We start from the raw sequence: 22,765 nt of genomic DNA on the forward strand, positions 1-22,765 counted from the left end.
TCTGGACTGAAATCTGGGGTTTGAAAGATTTTTACAAGAAAAAAATAATTTTCCTAAAATTTAAAGCGAAGGTTTTTAATAATGAACAAGGAGTGTGATGTGTGCAATCAGCCGAGCTCAAGTAAGTTTTCCCCAAGATACTTATACATGTTATGTTATGATATGAATTGAGAATATGTGAACTACATTCTAGATTAGGGCTAATGATCTAGCAAGGATGCCTTATATGCCTATAGTATGTGCTTGTAGATTTGCATGGTGGTACTAATCAATCAGTAATAGGATAGCCTGTTTAGGTTATGCCTGATTGTATGAGACTTCGAATTACATGCTAGTACAGATTCCTGATTAGAGGATAGTGTAACGCCCGTAGATCCGGGCTAATCAGTTAAGAGATAATAGGTGTCGAAAACGACTTTTCGACAAAAGATTATTTAGAATAAATAATCTTAACCAAGTTTTAGAATATGTCACAATGTTTCCGTACATATAAAGAACGCCGAAATCTGAGTTATAACGAAGAAGTTATGACCCGTCGAAGTTTCGCGACGGAACCGACACGACATCAGGAAACGTAAATATTGAATTTACATTAGCGCGATATTTAGCCTTAGCGATCTAAATAAAAGTCTTAGAATACATTAAACCGAGAGCGTCCATGAAAAGAACGCTCGAATCTGTCTTCGTATTAGGAAGTTATGATTTTTCGAAGTTTCGGCTTGGCAGTGTACAACCCAAAGTTCGAATATTAGATCGAGTGATTTTTAGCCCACACAACCTAAAAGAGAATCGAAGATCTCGTTATTTGTAGCATAACGATAAAAAGACAGACGAAAACGGACGTCGAATGAAGAAGTTATGAATTTTTAACGGACCAATCCTGTCCCGACCTATTAATAATATAAATTTTAAAATAAAATCAAAATTAGGCAACGAAGTCTAAAAGAAAGTTGTAGAGTACGTTCCCGCCTTCGCATGGATATAAAGATCATCGAAAACGGAGCTCGTACGCGAAAGTTGTGAATTTTTAAAGTTTGCACTCGAATTTGCGAAGCCTGATGCGATGGTGATTACGTGGCCGCATCTCAGCCGTTGCTTCCTGACCACGGACTCGCTTCGGATGGGTGACAACTGGCTCACTACGCAGCGCGTACGAGGAACACCTCACGTCCAAAGGGAATGCTGTGCGTACTTCGTATCCTTCATGCGATCTGAGGAGGTCCACGTCACCCCAGCAGCTCCGCGACATGTGTGGTACGACCGAAGCTACGCCCCACGTAGACAAAGGGAACACAGCGCGTACCTTCAAGGCCTCGCACCTATAAATAGAGGTGCGAAGGCAGCCGAGATTTTCACACCAAAACTCATTCTTTCTCTCACTAGTTTCTCTCTCTAAGGTTCCTAAACCCTAGGGAACCCGCCCTAGCACCCGAAGGAAGCCCCGAGGCTCCCGGAGTCTTGAGAAAAAGGGTCTTTCGGTTTCGAAACGCTGCTCCAAGCGAAGCCCGGTTTTCTTTAAAACCCGCGGTAAGTGAGCTACGTCTACGCAATTTTTAATATAGCTTTCAAATAATTATAGTAATGTTATTAGGTCCTTAAAATAATTATTTGAGCAATTATTATGAGTTATATAGAGTGTTGTTTAACGCTTATATAATAATAATAATAATAATAATAATAATAATAATTTATATGAGCACAATTAGTTAATTATTTAGCACATATTTTTATCATTTTTAATTAATTATGTGAACAATATGGACAAAAGGTACTTAAAATGTTTTGAATTTTGTTTTCAGTCCAGAAGATATGCTTGGAAGAAAAAGGAAGCAAGGAGAAGCAATTGAAGATCAAAGAATGAAAATAAGAGACAAAAGACCATCTACTCGGCGAGTAGAAGGCTTTACTCGGCGAGTACACATGAATGTTCCAGAAGATAGCTACGATTCCTGATCCAAGACGGATAACTATACACCTACTCGGCGAGTAGGACATATATACTCGCCGAGTACCCCCTGTTTTGAGATATCTATAAAAATCGAACCTTTATCCGAGGGGAAGACATTCCTGGCGATTTTTGAAGGTCAAGCTGCGATTAAGAGCCCTAAAGGACGCTGAGGAACCCAAAGCTTCAATCTTTTGAAGAATTCAAGCAATTAGGTTAATCCTACCACTTAGATTTAAGAATTGAATATGTTTGATCTAGAAAACCTTGTTTTTATGTTTGTTTCTACTGCAACTATGAACTAAATTCGTTTTTGTTTCTGTTTGGGGAATACCAAGGAACTCCTATGGTTTAATTATTAGTTTTTGTTTGATTGTTTATTGGTGATTTATTAAATTAAGTTTGTTAAAGAACCTTATGCATTAATCACTACTATTTTCTGTTAATTGGAAGACAATTAGGCTGCATGAACATCTCTTAGTTGTTAACCCCATATGTCTATGTGAACACTAAACCATATGCTTAGAAGTAATGATTATGAAACTAAGATTAATAAGACAATAGGAAGATTAATGTGTGAGCTTGTTTAAGAAACCATCAAATAAGAGGTTAATTGAATTAATAACTTAATTGACCATTACAAACCTTATTTAATCCAAACCATTAATCTAGGGAATTAATTAGTTTAAACACTTGATCACCGCTTAAATTAGTTAATTGTCTAAGGGTTAGGAGTAATGAACATGAACCTAACCATTATAATTGGTAACCAATAGCAATTAATTTATCATAAATACAAATAACCATAGGAGTGAATTGGTTGAACCTAAATAGAAACATCTTTATCAAACTTGGTGAATAGTTCTTGCTTTAGTTATTTAGTTAATTTAGTGTGCCTAAGTTTCTAGTCTTGCAAAACTAGAAGAAAACCCCTTTTATTTTTATTAGTTGTTTAGTTAAAATTAGTTATTAGTTTAATTTCCCGTTCCCTGAGTTCGACACCTTACTTACTAATCTATACCACTAAAAGACAGGTTCACTGCCTTTGTGTGTTAAATTTATTAATTAAAAGTAGGGATAAAACAAGTGCATTTTACACACATTAAGTTTTTGGCGCCGTTGCCGGGGAACGGTTCTAAATAATTAATCTAATTCCTAATTTTTTCGATCCTTTGTGTGAGTTTACTTGCATAAAGTTCATTTATTGCAATTTAGTAATTAGTAATTAGGTTTTAGCATCTGTTTTAGTTTAGTATTAAATTTAGAAATTTTTTTTCAAAATATCACTGATACTCGCCGAGTGCAATCGCACCGACTCGGCGAGTAGCAGTTTATTTAGCAGTAAATTTTAATTTTTTTAGTACTTTTTTTTGTTCTTTTTACGCTTTTATTCTGTTTATTTCAGGACTTTCATGACCAGAGGATCAAACACCCCGTTGGTACCCCCGTTTGAAGATCCCGAAACCGCATTGAAAAGAAACAAGGGAAAGGACGTGGATAGTTCAAGTACACCAAAGAAATCACCCTTGTCCAATTTGAAGACTATTTTTGGGAAAAAGAAGAGCAGCAAATCAGGAGCATCCAGCGCTTCCTTAGTAATCGACGAACCGGCTAAGGAAGATATCGAGTATGAGACCGAAGAAGAAGAGGACCCGACATACGAGCACGAAACCGAATCCGAGGAAGAGTTAGCCGTCACAATGGCTAACACTGATGAAATCCCCATGGGAGAATGGAAGAAGAGGATGCGAGACGACACTGGCCCGGGACTTGTGCAACCCGCAATTCCCGCAATTGCTACCTTCGAGCTAAAGGGTCATATCCTAGCTTTACTTAAGGAAATACCCTTTTATGGAAAAGACCATGAAGATGCCTACAAACATTTGGATGAAGTCAATGATGTAGCTAATTACTTCAATGTTCCAAATGTGCCCCGCGAGACTCAACTACTTCGTATGCTTCCGGTGACATTCAAAGGTGCTGCAAAAGACTGGCTCAAGTCACTTCCCCCCGGATCAGTCACCACTTGGGCCAAGATGAAAGAAGAATTCATTGATCACTTCTGCCCACCTTCCAAGATAGCCAAGTTGAAGAAGGCCATTGCTAAATTTGAACAACAAGCTGGAGAGTCTCTATATGAAGCTTGGGAAAGGTACAAGAGCTTACTAAGAAACTGCCCACACCATGACCTTAACAGCCAGCAAGAAGTGTCCATCTTCTATGATGGAGTCAATGTCACAACCAGGCAGTTACTAGACTCGCAAGGCCCGCTCACAAAGAATCCACCCCCAGTGATTAAAGAATTGATTGAAGAATTCTCTAAACACTCTAGAGAATACCACAACCCTAGGCATGATGTCACTAGGGGAGCTGCCTATGCAGCTACTGAAGACTTATCCGCGGTCATGGCTATGCTAAAAACCATGGATAGGAGGATGGATAAAATGGATCAAACAATCCATGCTATTCGGGTGGGTTGTGAAAACTGCAATGGGCCTCACCTCACTAGAGATTGTGATTTAGATGAAAATGGCAACAAGAAGGCGCAAGTGTGTTACTCAAGTGGAGACCGATATGATGAAGATTGGCGAAAACAAAAGAAAGATTGGCTCCCTTATGAAGAGTACAAGAAAGCCAAGGAGGAAAGGTTTAGGCAAAAAGGGAGAGGGTCCTACCAAAAGGAGGAACCGGTGCAAGAAAGGAAGCCAAGCTTGGAAGAAATGCTCACAAAATTTGTAGCTGCTTCAGAAAAAAGACATAGTGACCATGATGCTGCAATTCAAGAAACAAGAACCATGCTAAGGAACCAGCAAGCATCTATTCACAATATAGAGACACAGCTTGGGCAACTTGCTCAACAAATCAACCAAAGGTCACCGGGCGAACTTCCTAGCAAAACTGAAAATAACCCACGAGGCGCGCAAATAAACATTGTCACAACAAGAAGTGGGAAGATAATCACCCCCTGGCACCTATTCAGACTGAGCCATCCAAGAAATCACAGAAGGAGGAGGCAGAAAAGCAAGCAGAAAACCAAGAAACACACTCTGACAGTCCTACTCGCCGAGTACCACGTATGGACTCGGCGAGTACATCACAAAATCCCACTGCACAGATTCCTGAAAAACTTTACCAGCCTCCCATGCCATACCCAACCCGAGCTAAGAAGGAGAAGCAGGAAGAAGAGTATCAGAAGTTTCTAGATCACATCAAGACTCTTCAAATCAATATACCCTTCATTGAAGCCGTCATGCAAATGTCCAAGTATGCAAAATTCCTCAAGGAACTTCTCACCAATAGAAAGAAGATGGAAGAAGTGAAGAAGGTAGTACTCAATGAAAACTACTCAGCTGCTATGCTAAATAAGCTACCAAAGAAGAAAGGTGACCCGGGGAGCTTGACCTTACCTTGCCAATTTGGCAACTTGACCATCATTCATGCCTTAGCCGATTCGGGAGCAAGTGTGAATCTAATGCCATATTCATTCTTTAAGAAGCTGGATCTCCCGGAACCAAGGCCAATTCGCATGGCAATACACTTGGCCAACAAAACAGTCACCTTCCCAAAAGACATATGCGAAGACATACTAGTCAAGGTGGACAAATTTGTCTTTCCCGCTGATTTTATTATTCTAGACATGGAGGCAGATCCACAAGTGCCAATTATCCTTGGAAGACCTTTCCTCAACACGGCAAGTGCTATAGTAGACATGAGAGACTCAAAGCTCACCTTGCGGGTCGGGGACGATTCAGTAACATTCGGGGTGGACCAAGCTATGAAGTATTCTAGGAGCAGTGACGACACGACATTCTCAATCGACATGCTTGATGAACTATTGGAGGAAGACATACCTGAAGATTCCAACAAGTTTACAGCTTTAGATGAAGCATTTGATCCAGAAAAAGATCTATTAGAAATTGAAAGACTGTTGGAAGAAGCGGAGTATGAAGAACTAATGAAGCAATCTGACAGCCCTACTCGCCGAGTAGGGCCGATCTACTCGCCGAGTATATCTGAAGAAAAGTCAGAATTCGTGAATGCAGCCACAAACTCGCCGAGTACCCTACCTGCACTCGGTGAGTCCAACAGTCAGAGCCAAAAATCGGAACTGAAAACCTTACCAGATCATTTGGAGTATGCTTTTCTCGAAGAAGGCAACCAAAAAGCCAGTAATTATAGCCTCTGACCTGACCAATTCTGAAAAAGAAGAACTCGTGCAAGTATTAAAGAGGCGGAAACGGGCCATAGCATGGAGCATCACCGACATCAAGGGAATAAGTCCATCCTATTGCTCCCACAAGATCAACCTGGAAGAAGGAGCAAAGCCGGTTGTACAACACCAAAGAAGACTGAACCCGAATATGCAAGAAGTAGTCAAGAAGGAAGTGGTCAAGCTCTTAGATGCGGGAATTATATATTCCATTTTCGACAGTCCATGGGTGAGTCCGGTCCAAGTGGTGCCCAAGAAAGGAGGGATGACGGTCATAACCAATGAAAATAACGAGCTAATTCCAACACGAACGGTAACCGGTTGGAGAGTGTGCATCGATTATCGAAAGCTAAACGATGCCACTCGTAAAGACCATTTTCCCTTACCTTTTATTGATCAAATGCTTGAGAGATTATCGGGCCATAGCTATTATTGTTTTCTAGATGGATTTTCGGGGTATTTTCAAATACCCATAGACCCAATGGACCAAGAAAAGACCACATTCACCTGCCCAAGTGGGACTTTTGCTTATAGACGCATGCCTTTTGGGTTATGCAATGCACCCGCGACTTTTCAAAGGTGCATGACAGCTATATTCCACGATATGGTGGAAAAATTCATGGAAGTTTTTATGGACGACTTTTCCATTTTTGGATTTTCTTTCCATGATTGTCTCACTAATCTTGATTTAATGCTTGCTAGGTGTGAAAAAACCGACTTGGTGCTCAATTGGGAGAAATGTCATTTTATGGTCAAGGAGGGTATAGTGTTGGGCCACAAGATTTCCAAAATGGGAATTGAGGTGGATAGGGCAAAGATAGACACTATTGCCAAATTACCCCCACCAACCAATGTGAAGGGCATTAGGAGTTTTCTAGGACACGCGGGTTTTTACCGGCATTTCATAAAAGATTTTTCCAAAATAACTAGACCTCTAACACAACTACTACTACAAGATGCACCATTTAATTTCACTAAAGAGTGTTTAGAGGCATTTGAATTTTTAAAGGAAAAACTAACTAATGCCCCGATCATCATTGCACCAAATTGGAACTTACCTTTTGAGATTATGTGTGATGCTGGTGACTATGCATTAGGAGCTATCCTTGGTCAAAGGGTTGATAAGCACTTTCAACCCATATATTATGCTAGCAAGACCCTAAACCCAGCCCAAGAAAATTACACCACCACGGAAAAAGAATTACTAGCTGTGGTGTATGCCTTTGACAAATTCCGCCCTTATTTGGTTTTATCTAAAACTACTATTTTTTACTGACCACTCGGCTATCAAGTATTTGTTTTCCAAACAGGATGCCAAGCCAAGACTAATACGATGGGTGCTACTTCTTCAAGAATTTGACATAGAGATACGAGACAAGAAGGGAATGGAGAATGTGGCAGCCGACCACTTGTCAAGGCTTGAGAACCCGCAATTGCACGAAGATAAAGTTGGAGACGACTTCCCGGACGAGTACATCATGGTGACAGTGGGAGAAGAGCCATGGTTCGCGGACATAGCTAATTATTTAGCTACAAAATACATCCCGAAAGACTTTAGCAGCCAACAAAAGAAGAAATTTTTTGCTGAAATAAAATATTACTTTTGGGATGATCCATACCTCTTCCGAAGCTGTGCGGATGAAATCATAAGAAGATGCGTATTCGGGAAGGAAAGCCGGAAAATACTAGAGCATTGTCATAGCGGGCCCACGGGTGGACATCATGGAGCACACTACACGGCGAAGAAGATCTTTGACATTGGGTTTTATTGGCCAATAATTTTTAAAGATGCAACCCAATTTGTCAAAGAATGTGATGCTTGTCAAAGAGTGGGAAACATTTCATCTCGAAATGAAATGCCACAACATAGTATCCAAGTATGCGAGGTGTTCGATGTGTGGGGAATTGACTTCATGGGACCATTTCCCATGTCAAAAGGAAACAAGTACATACTAGTGGTGGTGGATTACGTATCTAAGTGGGCGGAAGCACAAGCATTACCAACAAATGACGGATGGGTGGTAGTACGGTTTTTAAAGAAACTATTCTCATAATTTGGAGTCCCGAAAGCCCTTATTAGTGACCGAGGCACACATTTTGCCAATGATCAATTGGAAAAGGTGTTAAAGAAGTATGGAGTCACCCATAAGTTTTCCACATCATACCATCCACAAACTAGTGGACAAACCGAAGTGACAAATCGAGCCTTAAAGCGAATTTTGGAGAAATCGGTGGGGAGCAATCACAAGGAATGGTCGGATAAGCTAGATGATGCACTTTGGGCCTTTCTTACAGCTTTCAAAACACCTATTGGTACCACACCATATAGGTTAGTTTATGGGAAGCAATGCCATTTACCGGTGGAGTTAGAACACAAGGCGTTTTGGGCATTAAAGAGTTGTAACTTCAACATGGATGAACTAAAGAGCAACCGGTTAATGCAAATAAATGCTCTTGAAGAACTAAGGAATGATGCATACTCTAGCTCATGGCTATATAAAGAGAAGACTAAGATGTGGCATGACAAGAGGATCAAAGATAAACAAATTCATGAAGGTCAAAAAGTGTTGCTCTTCAACTCAAGACTAAAGCTTTTCTCGGGAAAACTCAAGTCAAGGTGGGATGGGCCTTTTGTAGTGAAGACGGTGTTTACACATGGTGCCATAGAGCTATTATCAAGAGATGGCATGCCTTTCAAGGTCAATGGTCATAGGGTTAAAAAATATGAAGAAGGAGTCCCCCGTAATGAAGGAATGGAAGAATTGCTGTTGCTGGAAAAGAATGCAGCCACGTAGAAGAGAAGGAGTCCAGCTAATGACTCCCTAAAAAAGAAGCGCTTCTCGGGAGGCAACCCGTTCTTTCCTTTTCTTTTACTTCATTTTTCTTTCTTTTCTTCATTTATTTTGAGAACATAACTGCTTGAGGACAAGCAATGCTTAGAGTGTGGGGTGGAGGGTTTAAAAAAGGAGAAAATACATAAATTCTTTAAAATTGTCACAAAAATTTTCTCTGTAAGGTTTACTTGCCGAGTAGGGGCCGTATACTCGGCGAGTACCTACCCGAGTAACCCGAGAAAACGCGAAAATGCATATGTACTCGGCGAGTAGGTCCTTTCTACTCGGCGAGTATCCGATTTACACGGGTAAATAATAAGTATGTAAAAAGAGTTTTTTTTCACCCATTCCACCTTATACTCGCCGTGCACAGCAACCCTCGAGCAGCCAAGCGATTTTCGCGAGTTCGTCCAAGTTTCTTCGAATTTCTACTCGATTCTCATCATTTAACAAAAAAGGTAACATCTTTACACTATAAACTCCTTAAAGGTTTGATCTTTATCATGGATTTGCCCCGATTTTACTTGATTTCGGATTTGGGGGTTTCCTCAATTTCTAGGGTTTCGAATTAGCCATGAATTACGTGATATTTGGACGAATTTCTGTATGATTTGTGGTTAGATAGGCCATTACAACAAACCCCTGTAGAAAAATTGGATTATTAACTGCTATACACAGGTCCGAGACATTTACAGTCCCGCAGTTCATACTACTCGTCGTGTAGAGTCGTGTACTCGGCGAGTAGGTCACAGTCAGACCCAATATTTTTTGTTTTTAATTACTGGGTGTTGTTTGTTGCTGTGTTCTTGATATGTATATACAGGTAGCATGGCAAGAAGGGGTCAATCTTCGCGAGGGGGAAGCCATGGTGATATGCCATGGCTATCTTTTCAACAAATTATGTCCAAATCATCAAAAACAAGAGCTCTAAACAGACTGGAGGCACTTAGGCAGAAGGAAATTCACCTTCCAAATGCAGTGGATTGGGGATGGATGGGAAATGTTGGTTTGGAAGAAGAACTCACCCCGTACTTGGTAAAGGATTGCAATTTGGGATATGCCAACATCACTTGTGATGGTTGGTTGCAGTTATTTAAAATCCAAGAGCCGGTTTACACTGAGTTGTGCTGGGAATTCTTTGCTACCATCTCATTTCGAGGTGGTAGTGAGTTCTATAATCCTAACACAATCTCTTTCTCTTTGGGCGGGGAGCTGCGACAATGCAGCATGGTGGAGTTCTCATGGAGGTTGGGTGTTTATGATCAAGACATGGTGATGACGGACTATTTTGAAGCCTTCTTGGAAAATTGTTGCAAAGAACTTCCTGAGGTGGTAGTGGCGTCTACATGGTGGAACACAATTGCCAACCGAGTCTACATTCCCTCCACCGCACAAGAAGGTCACATTCGTTCTCCGATCCACCGACTCATTCACCGGTTTGTGGCTAGTACGATAAACATGCGGAAGGATGGGGACAAAGTCCCCACCCTTGACATCTTCTACTTGTGGAGCATCATCACTCCGAACAATTTTTGCAACCTTCCTTACTGCATTGCCAAATTTCTTGCTGAGGGGGCGGTCAAAGAGAAGATCAATTCAAAGATAAATGGAGGCATGTTTATTACCCGACTTGCCAAATCATTTGGGATCTTGGATTTGCCACAAGCTCAAGCACTAACGGTTCTCCACCCTCCACCATTCAACACTGCACTTTATAGGAGGGCACGAATAGTTGAAAAGTTTGGTGATTCCTTCACGATTCCACATGAAGATGAGTCGGCGGTCCCCGAGGAGCCGGGAAGGCGGGTCCGACAAAGGAGCGAACGGGTGCGGGAGGATCCACCGGTTATTCCGATGGAGGATAATGATGGTTGGAACCAAGTAGAGTATCGATGCTACTTGGATGATATCGGGCGAGGGGTAAACTACACTAATCAATCTTTCGAGTACCTCTTTCAACAAATGCAAATTGCCCCGAGACCTGGATCCGGCTATCCCTATATCATGAATTGGGATGAGAGGATGCGAAGAAGAGATGGAGAGGGAGGAAGTGGAGCAGGAGGAGCTGGAATGGATGATGAAGATTGAAGAATTTGTTTTGTTTTTTTATGCTTATGATGTTTTGTTCTAAGACAATTGTTAAACACTTTGGATTTTGTTTTATGGTGGTTGGATTATTAGTGTCACTGTTAGTTTTTTTTCAGGGATTGAAGATAAGGAGAGCATACTAACTAGTGAGGGTAAAAAAAAAAGGAATTAGGAGATTTTCAAGAAAAATGAAGTGTTGTTCTTAGAATTGAGGCCGTGCAAGTTGAGAGTGATGGAGTGTACTATTACTGGATGAATTAGAAGAGAGGGTCAGATGCATGTCCAAACTAGAGTCGAATGGAGCTATAGTATTAATTTTTCTGGACCTATCAGATCTACTCGCCGAGTGCACAAAACCTACTCGGTGAGTACCCGAGTTATTGCACGACATTGTATTGAGACAAGATATACTCACCGAGTCCGCAATAGTACTCGCCGAGTATGCTGCTAATTTTCGAATCCCATAATTGCTTTTGGCACTTTCACTGCAACATTTACATACTCTTTGTGAGGGATTACTACTAGAGACTTTCTAACGACCTTGTTCCATGGAATTTTCGAGCTGTCAACCACACGAGACACATGACACCCGTGCTATGGATGAGCTGTTCCCATGGCTAAAGTCAATTGAAGACGGAGCTGAAGAAGAGAGTGTCAACCTATCGACTGCTACCCCAGGGGAGTTTGTTCTAATTCTCTCTATATTTGCATTTTTTTTAGTATGCAATGAGGGCATTGCATAAAATAAGTGTGGGGTAGGGGGTTAGTCACATTTTTAACATTTTAGAAAATTTAGAATCTTAATTTAGTATGGTATCATGAATTAAAAGTTATTTAGATTATGTATGCTTGGGTTTCTCAAACAAAAATACCTTGAGGCTAGGAGGTTTTCTGGGGATGGATTCGGAGGGTTGCATAAAATGAGCATTGTTCGGAAAAAGTGGGCGAGTGTTTATGAAGATTGTGAGTATTTAAAATATGGGGGGTACTTTAGGAAAAATTTTAGACACAAATGCATGCGTTGCGGTCTTGGCATAATGGCTGGGTTGGATTGGAGTTTTCGTATGTGGTTCTAATATGCTTAAAAATTAGTTTTGCTTGGGGGCAAGCAAAAGTTAAGTGTGGGATATTTTGATATGAGCATAATTAGTTAATTATTTAGCACATATTTTTATCATTTTTAATTAATTATGTGAACAATGTGGACAAAAGGCACTTAAAATGTTTTGAATTTTGTTTTTAGTCCAGAAGATATGCTTGGAAGAAAAAGGAAGCAAGGAGAAGCAATTGAAGATCAAAGAATGAAAATAAGAGACAAAAGACCATCTACTCGGTGAGTAGACGGCTTTACTCGGCGAGTACACATGAATGTTCCAGAAGATAGCTACGATTCCTGATCCAAGACGGATAACTATACACCTACTCGGCGAGTAGGACATATATACTCGCCGAGTACCCCCTGTTTTGAGATATCTATAAAAATCGAACCTTTATCCGAGGGGAAGACATTCCTGGCGATTTTTGAAGGTCAAGCTGCGATTAAGAGCCCTAAAGGACGCTGAGGAACCCAAAGCTTCAATCTTTTGAAGAATTCAAGCAATTAGGTTAATCCTACCACTTAGATTTAAGAATTGAATATGTTTGATCTAGAAAACCTTGTTTTTATGTTTGTTTCTACTGCAACTATGAACTAAATTCGTTTTTGTTTCTTTTTGGGGAATACCAAGGAACTCCTATGGTTTAATTATTAGTTTTTATTTGATTGTTTATTGGTGATTTATTAAATTAAGTTTGTTAAAGAACCTTATGCATTAATCACTACTATTTTCTGTTAATTGGAAGACAATTAGGCTGCATGAACATCTCTTAGTTGTTAACCCCATATGTCTATGTGAACACTAAACCATATGCTTAGAAGTAATGATTATGAAACTAAGATTAATAAGACAATAGGAAGATTAATGTGTGAGCTTGTTTAAGAAACCATCAAATAAGAGGTTAATTGAATTAATAACTTAATTGACCATTACAAACCTTATTTAATCCAAACCATTAATCTAGGGAATTAATTAGTTTAAACACTTGATCACCGCTTAAATTAGTTAATTGTCTAAGGGTTAGGAGTAATGAACATGAACCTAACCATTATAATTGGTAACCAATAGCAATTAATTTATCATAAATACAAATAACCATAGGAGTGAATTGGTTGAACCTAAATAGAAACATCTTTATCAAACTTGGTGAATAGTTGTTGCTTTAGTTATTTAGTTAATTTAGTGTGCCTAAGTTTCTAGTCTTGCAAAACTAGAAGAAAACCCCTTTTACTTTTATTAGTTGTTTAGTTAAAATTAGTTATTAGTTTAATTTCCCATTCCCTGAGTTCGACACCTTACTTACTAATCTATACCACTAAAAGACAGGTTCACTGCCTTTGTGTGTTAAATTTATTAATTAAAAGTAGGGATAAAACAAGTGCATTTTACACACATTAATAATAATAATAATAATAATAATAATAATAATAATAATAATAATAATAGTTAGACTATTAATTAGTCGTGGTTAGCGTTAGACTAAACCCTAGTGGTATTGATACTAGGTTTTGTCGAGGGAAAACTATTTTGAGATAACGAAGTGTTGTCCGAGTGCTGAGTCACCACCTTTTCCAGGTGAGTGCATAGTTACTTTCATCTTACATATAAATATGAAGTATTATAAACTACGTGCTTTGTGTACATATTATCTAAATACTTGCTGTCCCTGTTGGATGAACGTTTCTATACATGTTTTAAATGATTAAAACTGTATGCGTATTTTATATATACAAATATGTTGGGTATGACATTGGTAGATGAATGATGAGAGATAAAAGATGATGTGAGTAAACATTGGAAGTTATAGACTTAGTGCCTAATAAATAACATCGGCAACTATGGACTTAGTGTCTATTAGACAAACACTGGTAGCTATGGACTTAGTACCTGTTAGGAATTGGTAGCTATGGACTTAGTACCTACTAGATAAACACCGGTAGCTATGGATTTAGTACCCGATGAATAAACTATAGCAGCTATGGAATTAGTGCTTTACGAACGAGCATTGCCAGCTATGGATTTAGTGCCAGTCCTATAACCCTAGAAGCAAGGGACTTCGGAATAAACAAATGCAGGATAGATGACTCTTAGGATAGATCCTTAAGAGTAAAGAAGATAATGGGGATGGGTAATTGGGTTGATTGTTTGATTGTTTAAACATAATAATTATATTATTGTGGGTTGAAAACCCTATGTACTCACCAGGTTTCCCAACCTGAACCACTCAGCTTATTTATATCGCAAGTGTTGATATTAAGTCACATTACACTGAGAGACTAAGGAGATATAAATCACTAGTGATAATGAATGTAAGTTCTGTTTATGCTTATGTTTATGTATTGACAATGACATCCCAAATGTTTTAAAATGAATAAAAATACTTTTCTTCATAAATGCTTTGAAAACGTATTTATCATGTTTTACTGGGAACAAATTCCGCAACCTTTTTATTAAAAGAGATACTCTGATTTTTCTAAAGTATAAACAAAAATCGGTCTTTTCTGGCCGTGAAAAATGGGGATGTCATAGATAGAATGGTATGAATGGAGATATGTTAGTTAGATTTTCCCCATTGTCTGAATGTTGCTTACTTTGTGCTTTGTGGGGCTCTGGGTGATATGAATTGACTACTAAGTGGATATGCAAGGTTACATGGGGCACATGTTAAATTATCTCAGAGTGAAGGACTTGGCCCTATTGCGCAACTCTTGTCTGATTCCAACCGTTCTAGGATCAAGTCTTTTACTCAAAGGATTATCTGATCTCTGTTGCATGTGACTATATCCATGAGGTAGTTAGTAGACATTGATGGGAGTCTTTCATCATTTGAGGGCTAGGTGAGGTCGAGAACATAAGAAAGCCTAGGAAATGCTTTAGTGGATTCAATTGTGCTGTTAGCGAGCATTTGGTGTTCAGTTTGAGAGGGTGACCTAGAGGATTCAGGATGATTCTTGAGGAAAGTATGGATAGGTGTGGAAGGTAACATTGGGCCTTTACTATTGAAAGCACATGATCCATACACGAATCAGGGAGAGTCTTGGAGAATCCAAGAAGCCTGTGGGATAAAGATTCTTGGGTATGTTTAGATCTCTTGAATGTCATTTTGGTATAGTGATGAGTACTTAGGAATGACATTCGGATTCTGGTTCAGGCTCAGGAGAAGGGCCTGAGCCAATCGATGCGTGGTCGCGGAAGTTCATCTCATCGGAGATTAATCGCGGAGTTTTGGAATGGACCTCGGTCATCTTTCGTTCATCTAAGGGAGGGATTTTGGAGCTCTAGATAGTTGGCATAGGGCCTTTCGGGCCAAAATTGTCGCAGGACAGTTAGGGGATCATCTGGAGCCCCAAAGCATGTGAACCCTTCAAATCCCCCAGGATGGAGGATCCTATTGTTAGTTCCTATCATCGAGATCAAAAGGGATTTTTGCACCATGTTCTCAGGATGGTCGAAGTATCTCTGGAGAAGGTGATCAGGGTTCCTTCAGATGTTGCATGTTTTTCATCTTCTACTACTACAAGGTGGATGTCGGAAAATTGTATCATTTTGGAATTTCCGATTGAGTTTGAACAAGTTAGATCTCGGGCCGGTTCTCTGCTATTATATGGGTTATCAAGGATTGTTATATGTCATTCTGCATGCCGAAAAGTCCTTTGATGAACCTACAGATGGACGTATCTTGTGGAGTGAGTTCTGCCTATACCGTTACTGAAGAGTCCAGTTAATGGTTTGGTCTAGGCTTTCACTGTGTTTGGTTTGGCATGAGTCTGTAACACAGTTTATTTGTTGCTTATTTGAGTTTGGTCATTTTGTGTGTTCACGACCATAAACAGAGTTTACGGTCGTAAACACGTTTACGGCCGTAAACTTCCTGTTCTTCAAAATTATTCAGATGGTTCTCTCGCATCCATGCAATATTAGGTGTATGATGAATCCACATATGTTGTTGTCATTAGGCTTAAGGAAGATTGAATCCGTCTGTATGACAAAAGGGATCTTCTTCAATTTGGCAAAAAGGACATACATCATCTCGCTGCTCATCAGATTATGGTGGCTGAAGATCTCTTTGAGACCACTGCAAAAGAATACACCTCGATGGTGGCTGAAATTATAGAGAAGAAGATGTGGAACGGAGCGATGGGAAAGTCCGATGTATTGGTGGTCGACAAGAGCTGAGTCCAAGCTAGCACCAAACCAAGGGGGAGATTGAAGAGTCCAGTTAATGGTTTGGTCTAGGCTTTCAATGTGTTTTGTTTGGCATGAGTCTGTAATATAGTTTATGTGTTGCTTATTTAAGTTTGGTCATTTTGTGTGTTCACGACCGTAAACAGAGTTTACGGTCGTAAACATGTTTACGGCCGTAAACCCTGTTTACGGTCGCAAACACAGTTTGAGGTCTAGTCGAGTATAAATAGTGGAGGAGTAGGTCTTTTTTCGTTGATGCCATAGAGATTACAGAGTAGTCCATGGAGTTGTACCTGACGATTTATTGAATATAAACGTGTGCAAGCTCGGTTTCTTTTCATCTTATTCTTATTATGTGATTGTTTGTTGTTTGATTATTGGTAAAGATCTTTATTTGGACCTTACAGTTACTATTCCGGATCTTTGTCAGGATCTGTTCAGAAGTATTATTTGGAAGATCCGTGGTCAAGAATTAGTAGGATAGTTCTCCAATGAAGTCAGAGTTTAATGGCTCTATCATTTGTTCGGGTATGGTCGACAATTGCCTATGGAGGGACTTTGAAGTTCAAGGCACTATCGTTGCTAGGAAAGGACTGGTAGCAAGAAGATGGAGGTGTCAGTTGTGGGTGTTAGATGCATGAGTGTTTGGTCATTGAATGTTCAAGAGACTTGAATTTTTCGCATGGGTTGTGTTCGGTTAGAGTTCAATGGTGCTGCAAGAATGGAAGTGGGAACGAGGATCCGTCAGCTAGGGTAAACATTAAGGCCTCCAGTCGCCAACATGGGAGGTGGTTTGAGGTGTCGGACTGGACCAGATTCCAAGAGTACTCTTCAAGATTCCAGAGGATGGGCGATTTTAGGGTTTGATGGGTAATTGATCGCTAGCGTTGGTAAGCACAGATTGTCAACAGTGGATTATTAGAAAGTAAGAAGGATTAGGAATCCTTCAATTCACATGGGCCGTGAAGACTTAGTTGAATCTAAGTGGGGAAGAATTGAGTAGATATTCAGGAGTGGAAATGGGGGTGAAACCAGGATGAGTTTCGCATCCCCGTCAGGGAGGAAGGCAGTCGAGTTTCCGTCCAAGTTGAGGATTGGGTGAGTTAGGAGTTCGGAACACATTCCAACATTTGGTACACGCTTTCCTTGGCATCAGATAGCATGTTTCAGGAACCAGGTTAGAGCTCCAGTTATTACTCGAGTTCAGTTGAGTGTTAGGTCGAGCGCGTGTTCGACCTAGTATGGAAAGTGCTGTAAGACTACAGGGGTAGTCGTAGCTTTCACCAACAGTCAGATAGTATGGAAAGTGTTGTAAGACTGCGGGGGTAGACATATCATTCACTAACGGTCAAGTAGTATGGAAAGTGTTGTAAGACTATGGGAGTAGCCGTAGCATTCACTAGCAGTTAGGTAGTATGGAAAGTGATGTAGGACTGCAGGAGTAGTTGTAGCATTCACTAGCGGTCAGGTAATGTGGGAAATATTGTTAGTATGCGGTTATAGTCATAGCATTCACGAATTGGCAGATAGTGCTACAGTGTTGTGAGATTGTGGGTGTAGCCATAGCATTCACTAGGTTGGTAGATAGCATGAGCATCTTGTTGGAATGCGGAAGGAACAGTAGTACCCACCAGTTTGGGTGCATCAGTGAGGGCATGGAAAATCCACGGATTGGTCTGCGGATTTCCCTAGATTAATTAGGCCTGGTTGAGCCAATGATAAGACCGTAAAAACGCCACTATAGTTATGAGATCAAGGAAGCAATGAACTGCTTAAGGTCGTTTGTGATATAAGGCTACCATTGGTCATGTAGCAATCACTTTTAGCCTTGGATTTGGTGACGTCAGGATTCGATGCATGGATCTGATCGGTTGGATCAGGAGGTTGTTAGAGCCATAGTGGTAAGATAACTAATGGTAATTATTGACAGAAGACGATTTCGTTCGTAAGTCGTGTGGGGGAGACAGTGTGGGAGTCCTTTAAGCTCAAAGACTGGCTAGAACCCGGTATTTTAGGTGACTAACTGATGAATTGGGACCCAGGAAGTCTCAGTGGATTCTGGAAGGTAGCCATGTGGCAACATGTTGTTTCATGCAATTTCAGTGTTTCAGGCAGTGTTAATGTTTTAGGATTTCATGTATGGATGGATTAACTGCTTTCTTGGGTTAGCTAAGTCACATGCGATGGGATTAAATAATCTCAAAGTAATAGATTTGACCCTGTTGCGCAGCTCTCGTCTGAGTCTAACCGTTGCAGGGAGGAATCTTCTACTCAAAGGATTATCTGAGCCTTGGCTAAGTATAAGTGATTTGCAGGGATAATTTGATTTGTGATTCTATTTTCCAGTGGGAACCTCCAGTTATCATAAGTTGAATAGTTAGTTGAGAGATAAGTGGATGGGATTCAACAATAATGATTCTATATGGGTAGTCTATCAGGGAGTCAGACCATCTCGAAACTACAGGTTTCAGACAGGGTAGATGTGATCATGTTGCAAGGAATTCGTTCATCTTCGGGTTTTATAACCCTGTGAGGGATGGTTTTAGATGCCTAGGAAAGGCTCGGGTATGCTTGTGGATGTGGTCGTGTTGCACAAGATGTATGGCGTGTCAGGAGTGGTAAAGAATGATTTCGAGGATGAAACCTAATTTAAGTGGGGGAGAGTTGTAACACCCCGTTTCCAAGAGAAACCCGAAAATCTGAAGATGCGTTTTAAGTATTATTTTATTCCGATATATGTATATATTAAAATAAAGAGTTTAGCGAAAAAGTGTGTAATTTGCATTATAATTTGTTTTGGAGGTCTAAAGGGTGCTTTCGGTGTTCGTAGTGGAAAAAATATTTGAACATATGGCTAAAGGATAATCAATTGGGCTCTTTTTGTAGTTTACAGACTTATATTGGGGCTATTTGGGTAAATTTGGATTTAATTTGAAAGAAAAAGAGAAGGAAGGGTTAAATATGTCATAATTGAGATTTTAGGGGTTAAAAAGGTAATTTATGGATTATTTTTGCAAAAGATTCTCAAAGCAGAGGGCTTTTTGGTAAGTATTGGACCTAAATTGAAATGAATTCGGAATGCTGACGGCTAAAAGGGTAAATTACAGACTTTATTTTAAAGGAATTAGGATGGAGGGGCTGGAAATGTAAATATGGGAAAGATGTTCAAAATCGGGTATATAACCCATCACCATGCCATGAACCCTAACCCTAAATACAATGTATCAGCCGCCACCTTAACTTCTTCAACTTCCAGCGCCGCACCACCACCGCTGTTGAGGTCGCCGACCATTGAAGCCTCCACCGAGACCGATGTTATCGTGGTAATACCGGTCGAATGTGTTGCTGTTGGAGTCAGAGAACCACCAGTCAAAGTTAGTTTTTGCCGTTCTGCTACCGGAGAATAAATAAGATGCAATCCTGACGTAGGTCGTTCGAGGTGATCGGGGATTCATGTAGGGTTTGAGCCCAATTTGGAAACTTGGGCCGCATATAGAACATAACTGGTCCTTGATGATTATGAGGTGTTGGACCATTGGAATGCCAAATGTTTGGATTGGAATAAATGGTTGGGCCTTAGGGTTAGACCATGTAGAGGTTTGGTCTCAATTTGGAAAATTAGGCCATATGTTGGGCTTTGGTTCATAGTTTGACTTTTTGGGCCTTTGGATTGGGGCTTGAGCTTGAATCAAGCTAAGATAGGGGTAAAGTAGTCTTTTACCCCAAGCATGGACTTATGGTTATGTGTTGGAACCCAATTAATAATTGGGTGTTATTTTGATGTTGACCGTTTGGGAATCTGTCATCCAGCAGCTTGATTTTTGTCCGCGGGACTTTAGCAGTGTGAGGTGAGTTACCTTCTAGTAGAAGTGGGGCGAAGGCACCAATGCCAACCCATTAGTAAGTGTTATAGTAGAGATGATTGTCTTTGATATAATTATCTGGTATGCCACTATCTGTTATGCCTTATGTGCTAGTATGCTATGATATTATGTGATAGTGGTATGAGAGGTAGGATAGGCCCTAGTACCGGTCGAAAGGACCGAAGGAGGTAGGCCAGCACCCTGATATGTTAGGTAGTATGTGACTTATGTGTTATGTACTAGGATGTTGTATGGTAGAAGTAGGGGTGAAATAGTCCTCGGTACCGGTCTAAAGGACCGAATAGGTAGGCCAGCACCCTGAAGTGCTAGGCAAGGTACTGGTCAAATGGACCGAAAGGGTAGGCCAGCACCCTAATATGCTTGGCAAGTTACCAATTGAAAGAGACCGAAGGGATAGGCTAGCACCTTGATATGCTAGGAAATTACCGGTTGAAAGAGACTGAAGGGGTAGTCCAATATCCGAATATGTTAGACGGTACGTTTATTGTATGGTATGTGGTATGATGGGGCAACTCACTAAGCTTCATGCTTTTGGTTTACAGTTTTGGTTTCAGGTACTTCGTTTACAAAGGTAAGGAGCCGGAACGATCGCAACGCATCACACTATGTTTTCTGTGCATGAGATCTTTGGGATTATACTCTAATATTGTTTTATGATGACATATTTTGATTATTCATATACTAGTTTTGACATGGTATGATATTATGAATGTTTTTATACTATTTGTATTTATAACAACTTATTTAAAAATGAAATTTTCGATCATGAATTTTGGGATGTTACACCTTAATGAAACGAAAATTTTAGGTTGTGAAAATGGGATGTTACAAGAAGAAATTTAGAACAGATTGTACACATTGGAAGAAAGGGAATCACATAGTTGAATCAAGAAACAACAACAATGCTACTGTGGTTTAAGAAAATTCAGATTAAGGGGATGATGATGAATGTTTGACTTTATGTACAACTAGTTTTGTTGATGTTTGGATCTTCAACTCAGGAGTATCTCATCATATGACTGACAATCGTTATTGGTTTGAATCTTTTAAAGAGTGGAATGACACAGTGATGATGGGTGATGATGGTATGCATAGGATGAAGGGCAGTGGCACAATGTAGATCAAGAAGCACGATGGTATGGTCTGGAAATTGGATTGTTGGTTTGTCCCGGATCTTCGAAAGAACCTAATCTCTCTTATAACTTTGGAAAATGATGTATTGAAGTATTCTGGAAATGGTGACTAGGTAAGAGTCTCCAAGGGTGCTCTTTTGGTTATGAAGAGAAAGATTAATCATGGGATTTATTTCCTGGAAGGTTGCACAGTGAGAGAAACAGTGATTGTATCCCAATCTTTGATGATAAACCAGGTTGTTTCATCATAGAATAGGGAATATGATTGATGAGAGTATGATATTGAGTAAACAATGGTTGTTTGGTGGAAATGTAAATAGACAAGTTAAACATGATAAAGTTTGTATTCAAGAGATACAACACAAGGTGAAGTTCATTTTGGTTCAAAACTCTAATGCATTTTCTAGGTTATAATAAAACATAAAATAACGCAGCGTAATTCCTAAAACAATTTATGGGAACATGTAACCTAGCAATCTATGGCATTATCTCATTATAGCATCATACTATGTAAAACTGATCTAACCTACCTATATGAAAGAACAAATCAGATTAGCAACATACCTTTAACTATAAACAACTATACTAACTCTTGAGTCTTCAAAAGCTCCATAGAAAGAGAAGATCTAATAGTGTGAATGTTTCTAAAGGCTCACACCTAACAAATCTAGAGCACTAGAAATCAAGAGGAAAAGGATGGAACTTGTGAATTTCGAATTTCACCTTGTGTGAGGTAAAATCCAAGAAATTATGATGCCAATGGGTCATATTTATAACTAATGGATCATAAGGATAAACCCTAATTTGAATAATTAAAAATAGATTTAATATATTCAAGGCAGTTATCCTTATCAGCTACCAAGAGGCTTCCATAAACCTTGAAATCCATCCAAAACCATCCATATCATGGAGGGTTCTAGAATTGTCTTCCTTGTTCAGTTATTGAACAATTACAATTCAACGCTTGCACTTTTAAATAATTCCAACTAATCCCGAATTATATCCATATTAATTTTTATTAGTACTTAGTTAATTCCAATCATTTCTAATTAATTTATTAATCATATAAAAAATTAACAAATCATTGTATCTCTATCCTAAAGTCATTTGTTGCTATTTCTAGTTATTGATGGAAACCCAAAAAAGGACTTTACTTTTATTCCATAAAGTTATACCAATTTATTTATGACCATGATCAATTTAGTTATGACCTTGGACACCTAATGTAATAGCCACCCACTTAGACAAGTCATTAACTACAATTGCTAATATAGACTTTGCATAACTAGCAAAGTGCAACTTCCACAGCCATTTCCGAACTCTGATATAATTAAGTGTTGTCCCTTTGATAAGTGATAAACTATTCCTTCATTCTACAAGATATCATAT

General features: G+C 39.5%; 1 protein-coding gene and 1 non-coding gene across 2 annotated transcripts; one reads left to right on the forward strand and one right to left on the reverse strand.

Annotated features, from left to right (window-relative positions):
• Positions 1–4,029: 4,029 nt before the first annotated feature.
• Positions 4,030–4,136, reverse strand: LOC145071556 (small nucleolar RNA R71). The gene has a single exon (XR_013690564.1). It is a non-coding gene; the product is annotated as a small nucleolar RNA R71 (small nucleolar RNA).
• A 951-nt stretch (positions 4,137–5,087) lies between these two features.
• LOC145067167 (uncharacterized) lies at positions 5,088–8,950 on the forward strand. Its single transcript, XM_079014364.1, has 2 exons — positions 5,088–5,887; positions 8,485–8,950. Exons 1-2 carry the CDS (start codon positions 5,088–5,090, stop codon positions 8,948–8,950), a joined length of 1,266 nt encoding a protein of 421 aa, XP_078870490.1.
• The last annotated feature ends 13,815 nt before the right edge of the window (positions 8,951–22,765 follow it).

This window comes from Lactuca serriola, chromosome 8, assembly GCF_051521515.1.
Source record: "Lactuca serriola cultivar US96UC23 chromosome 8, Lser_US96UC23_V15, whole genome shotgun sequence".
Classification (NCBI taxonomy): domain Eukaryota; kingdom Viridiplantae; phylum Streptophyta; class Magnoliopsida; order Asterales; family Asteraceae; genus Lactuca; species Lactuca serriola.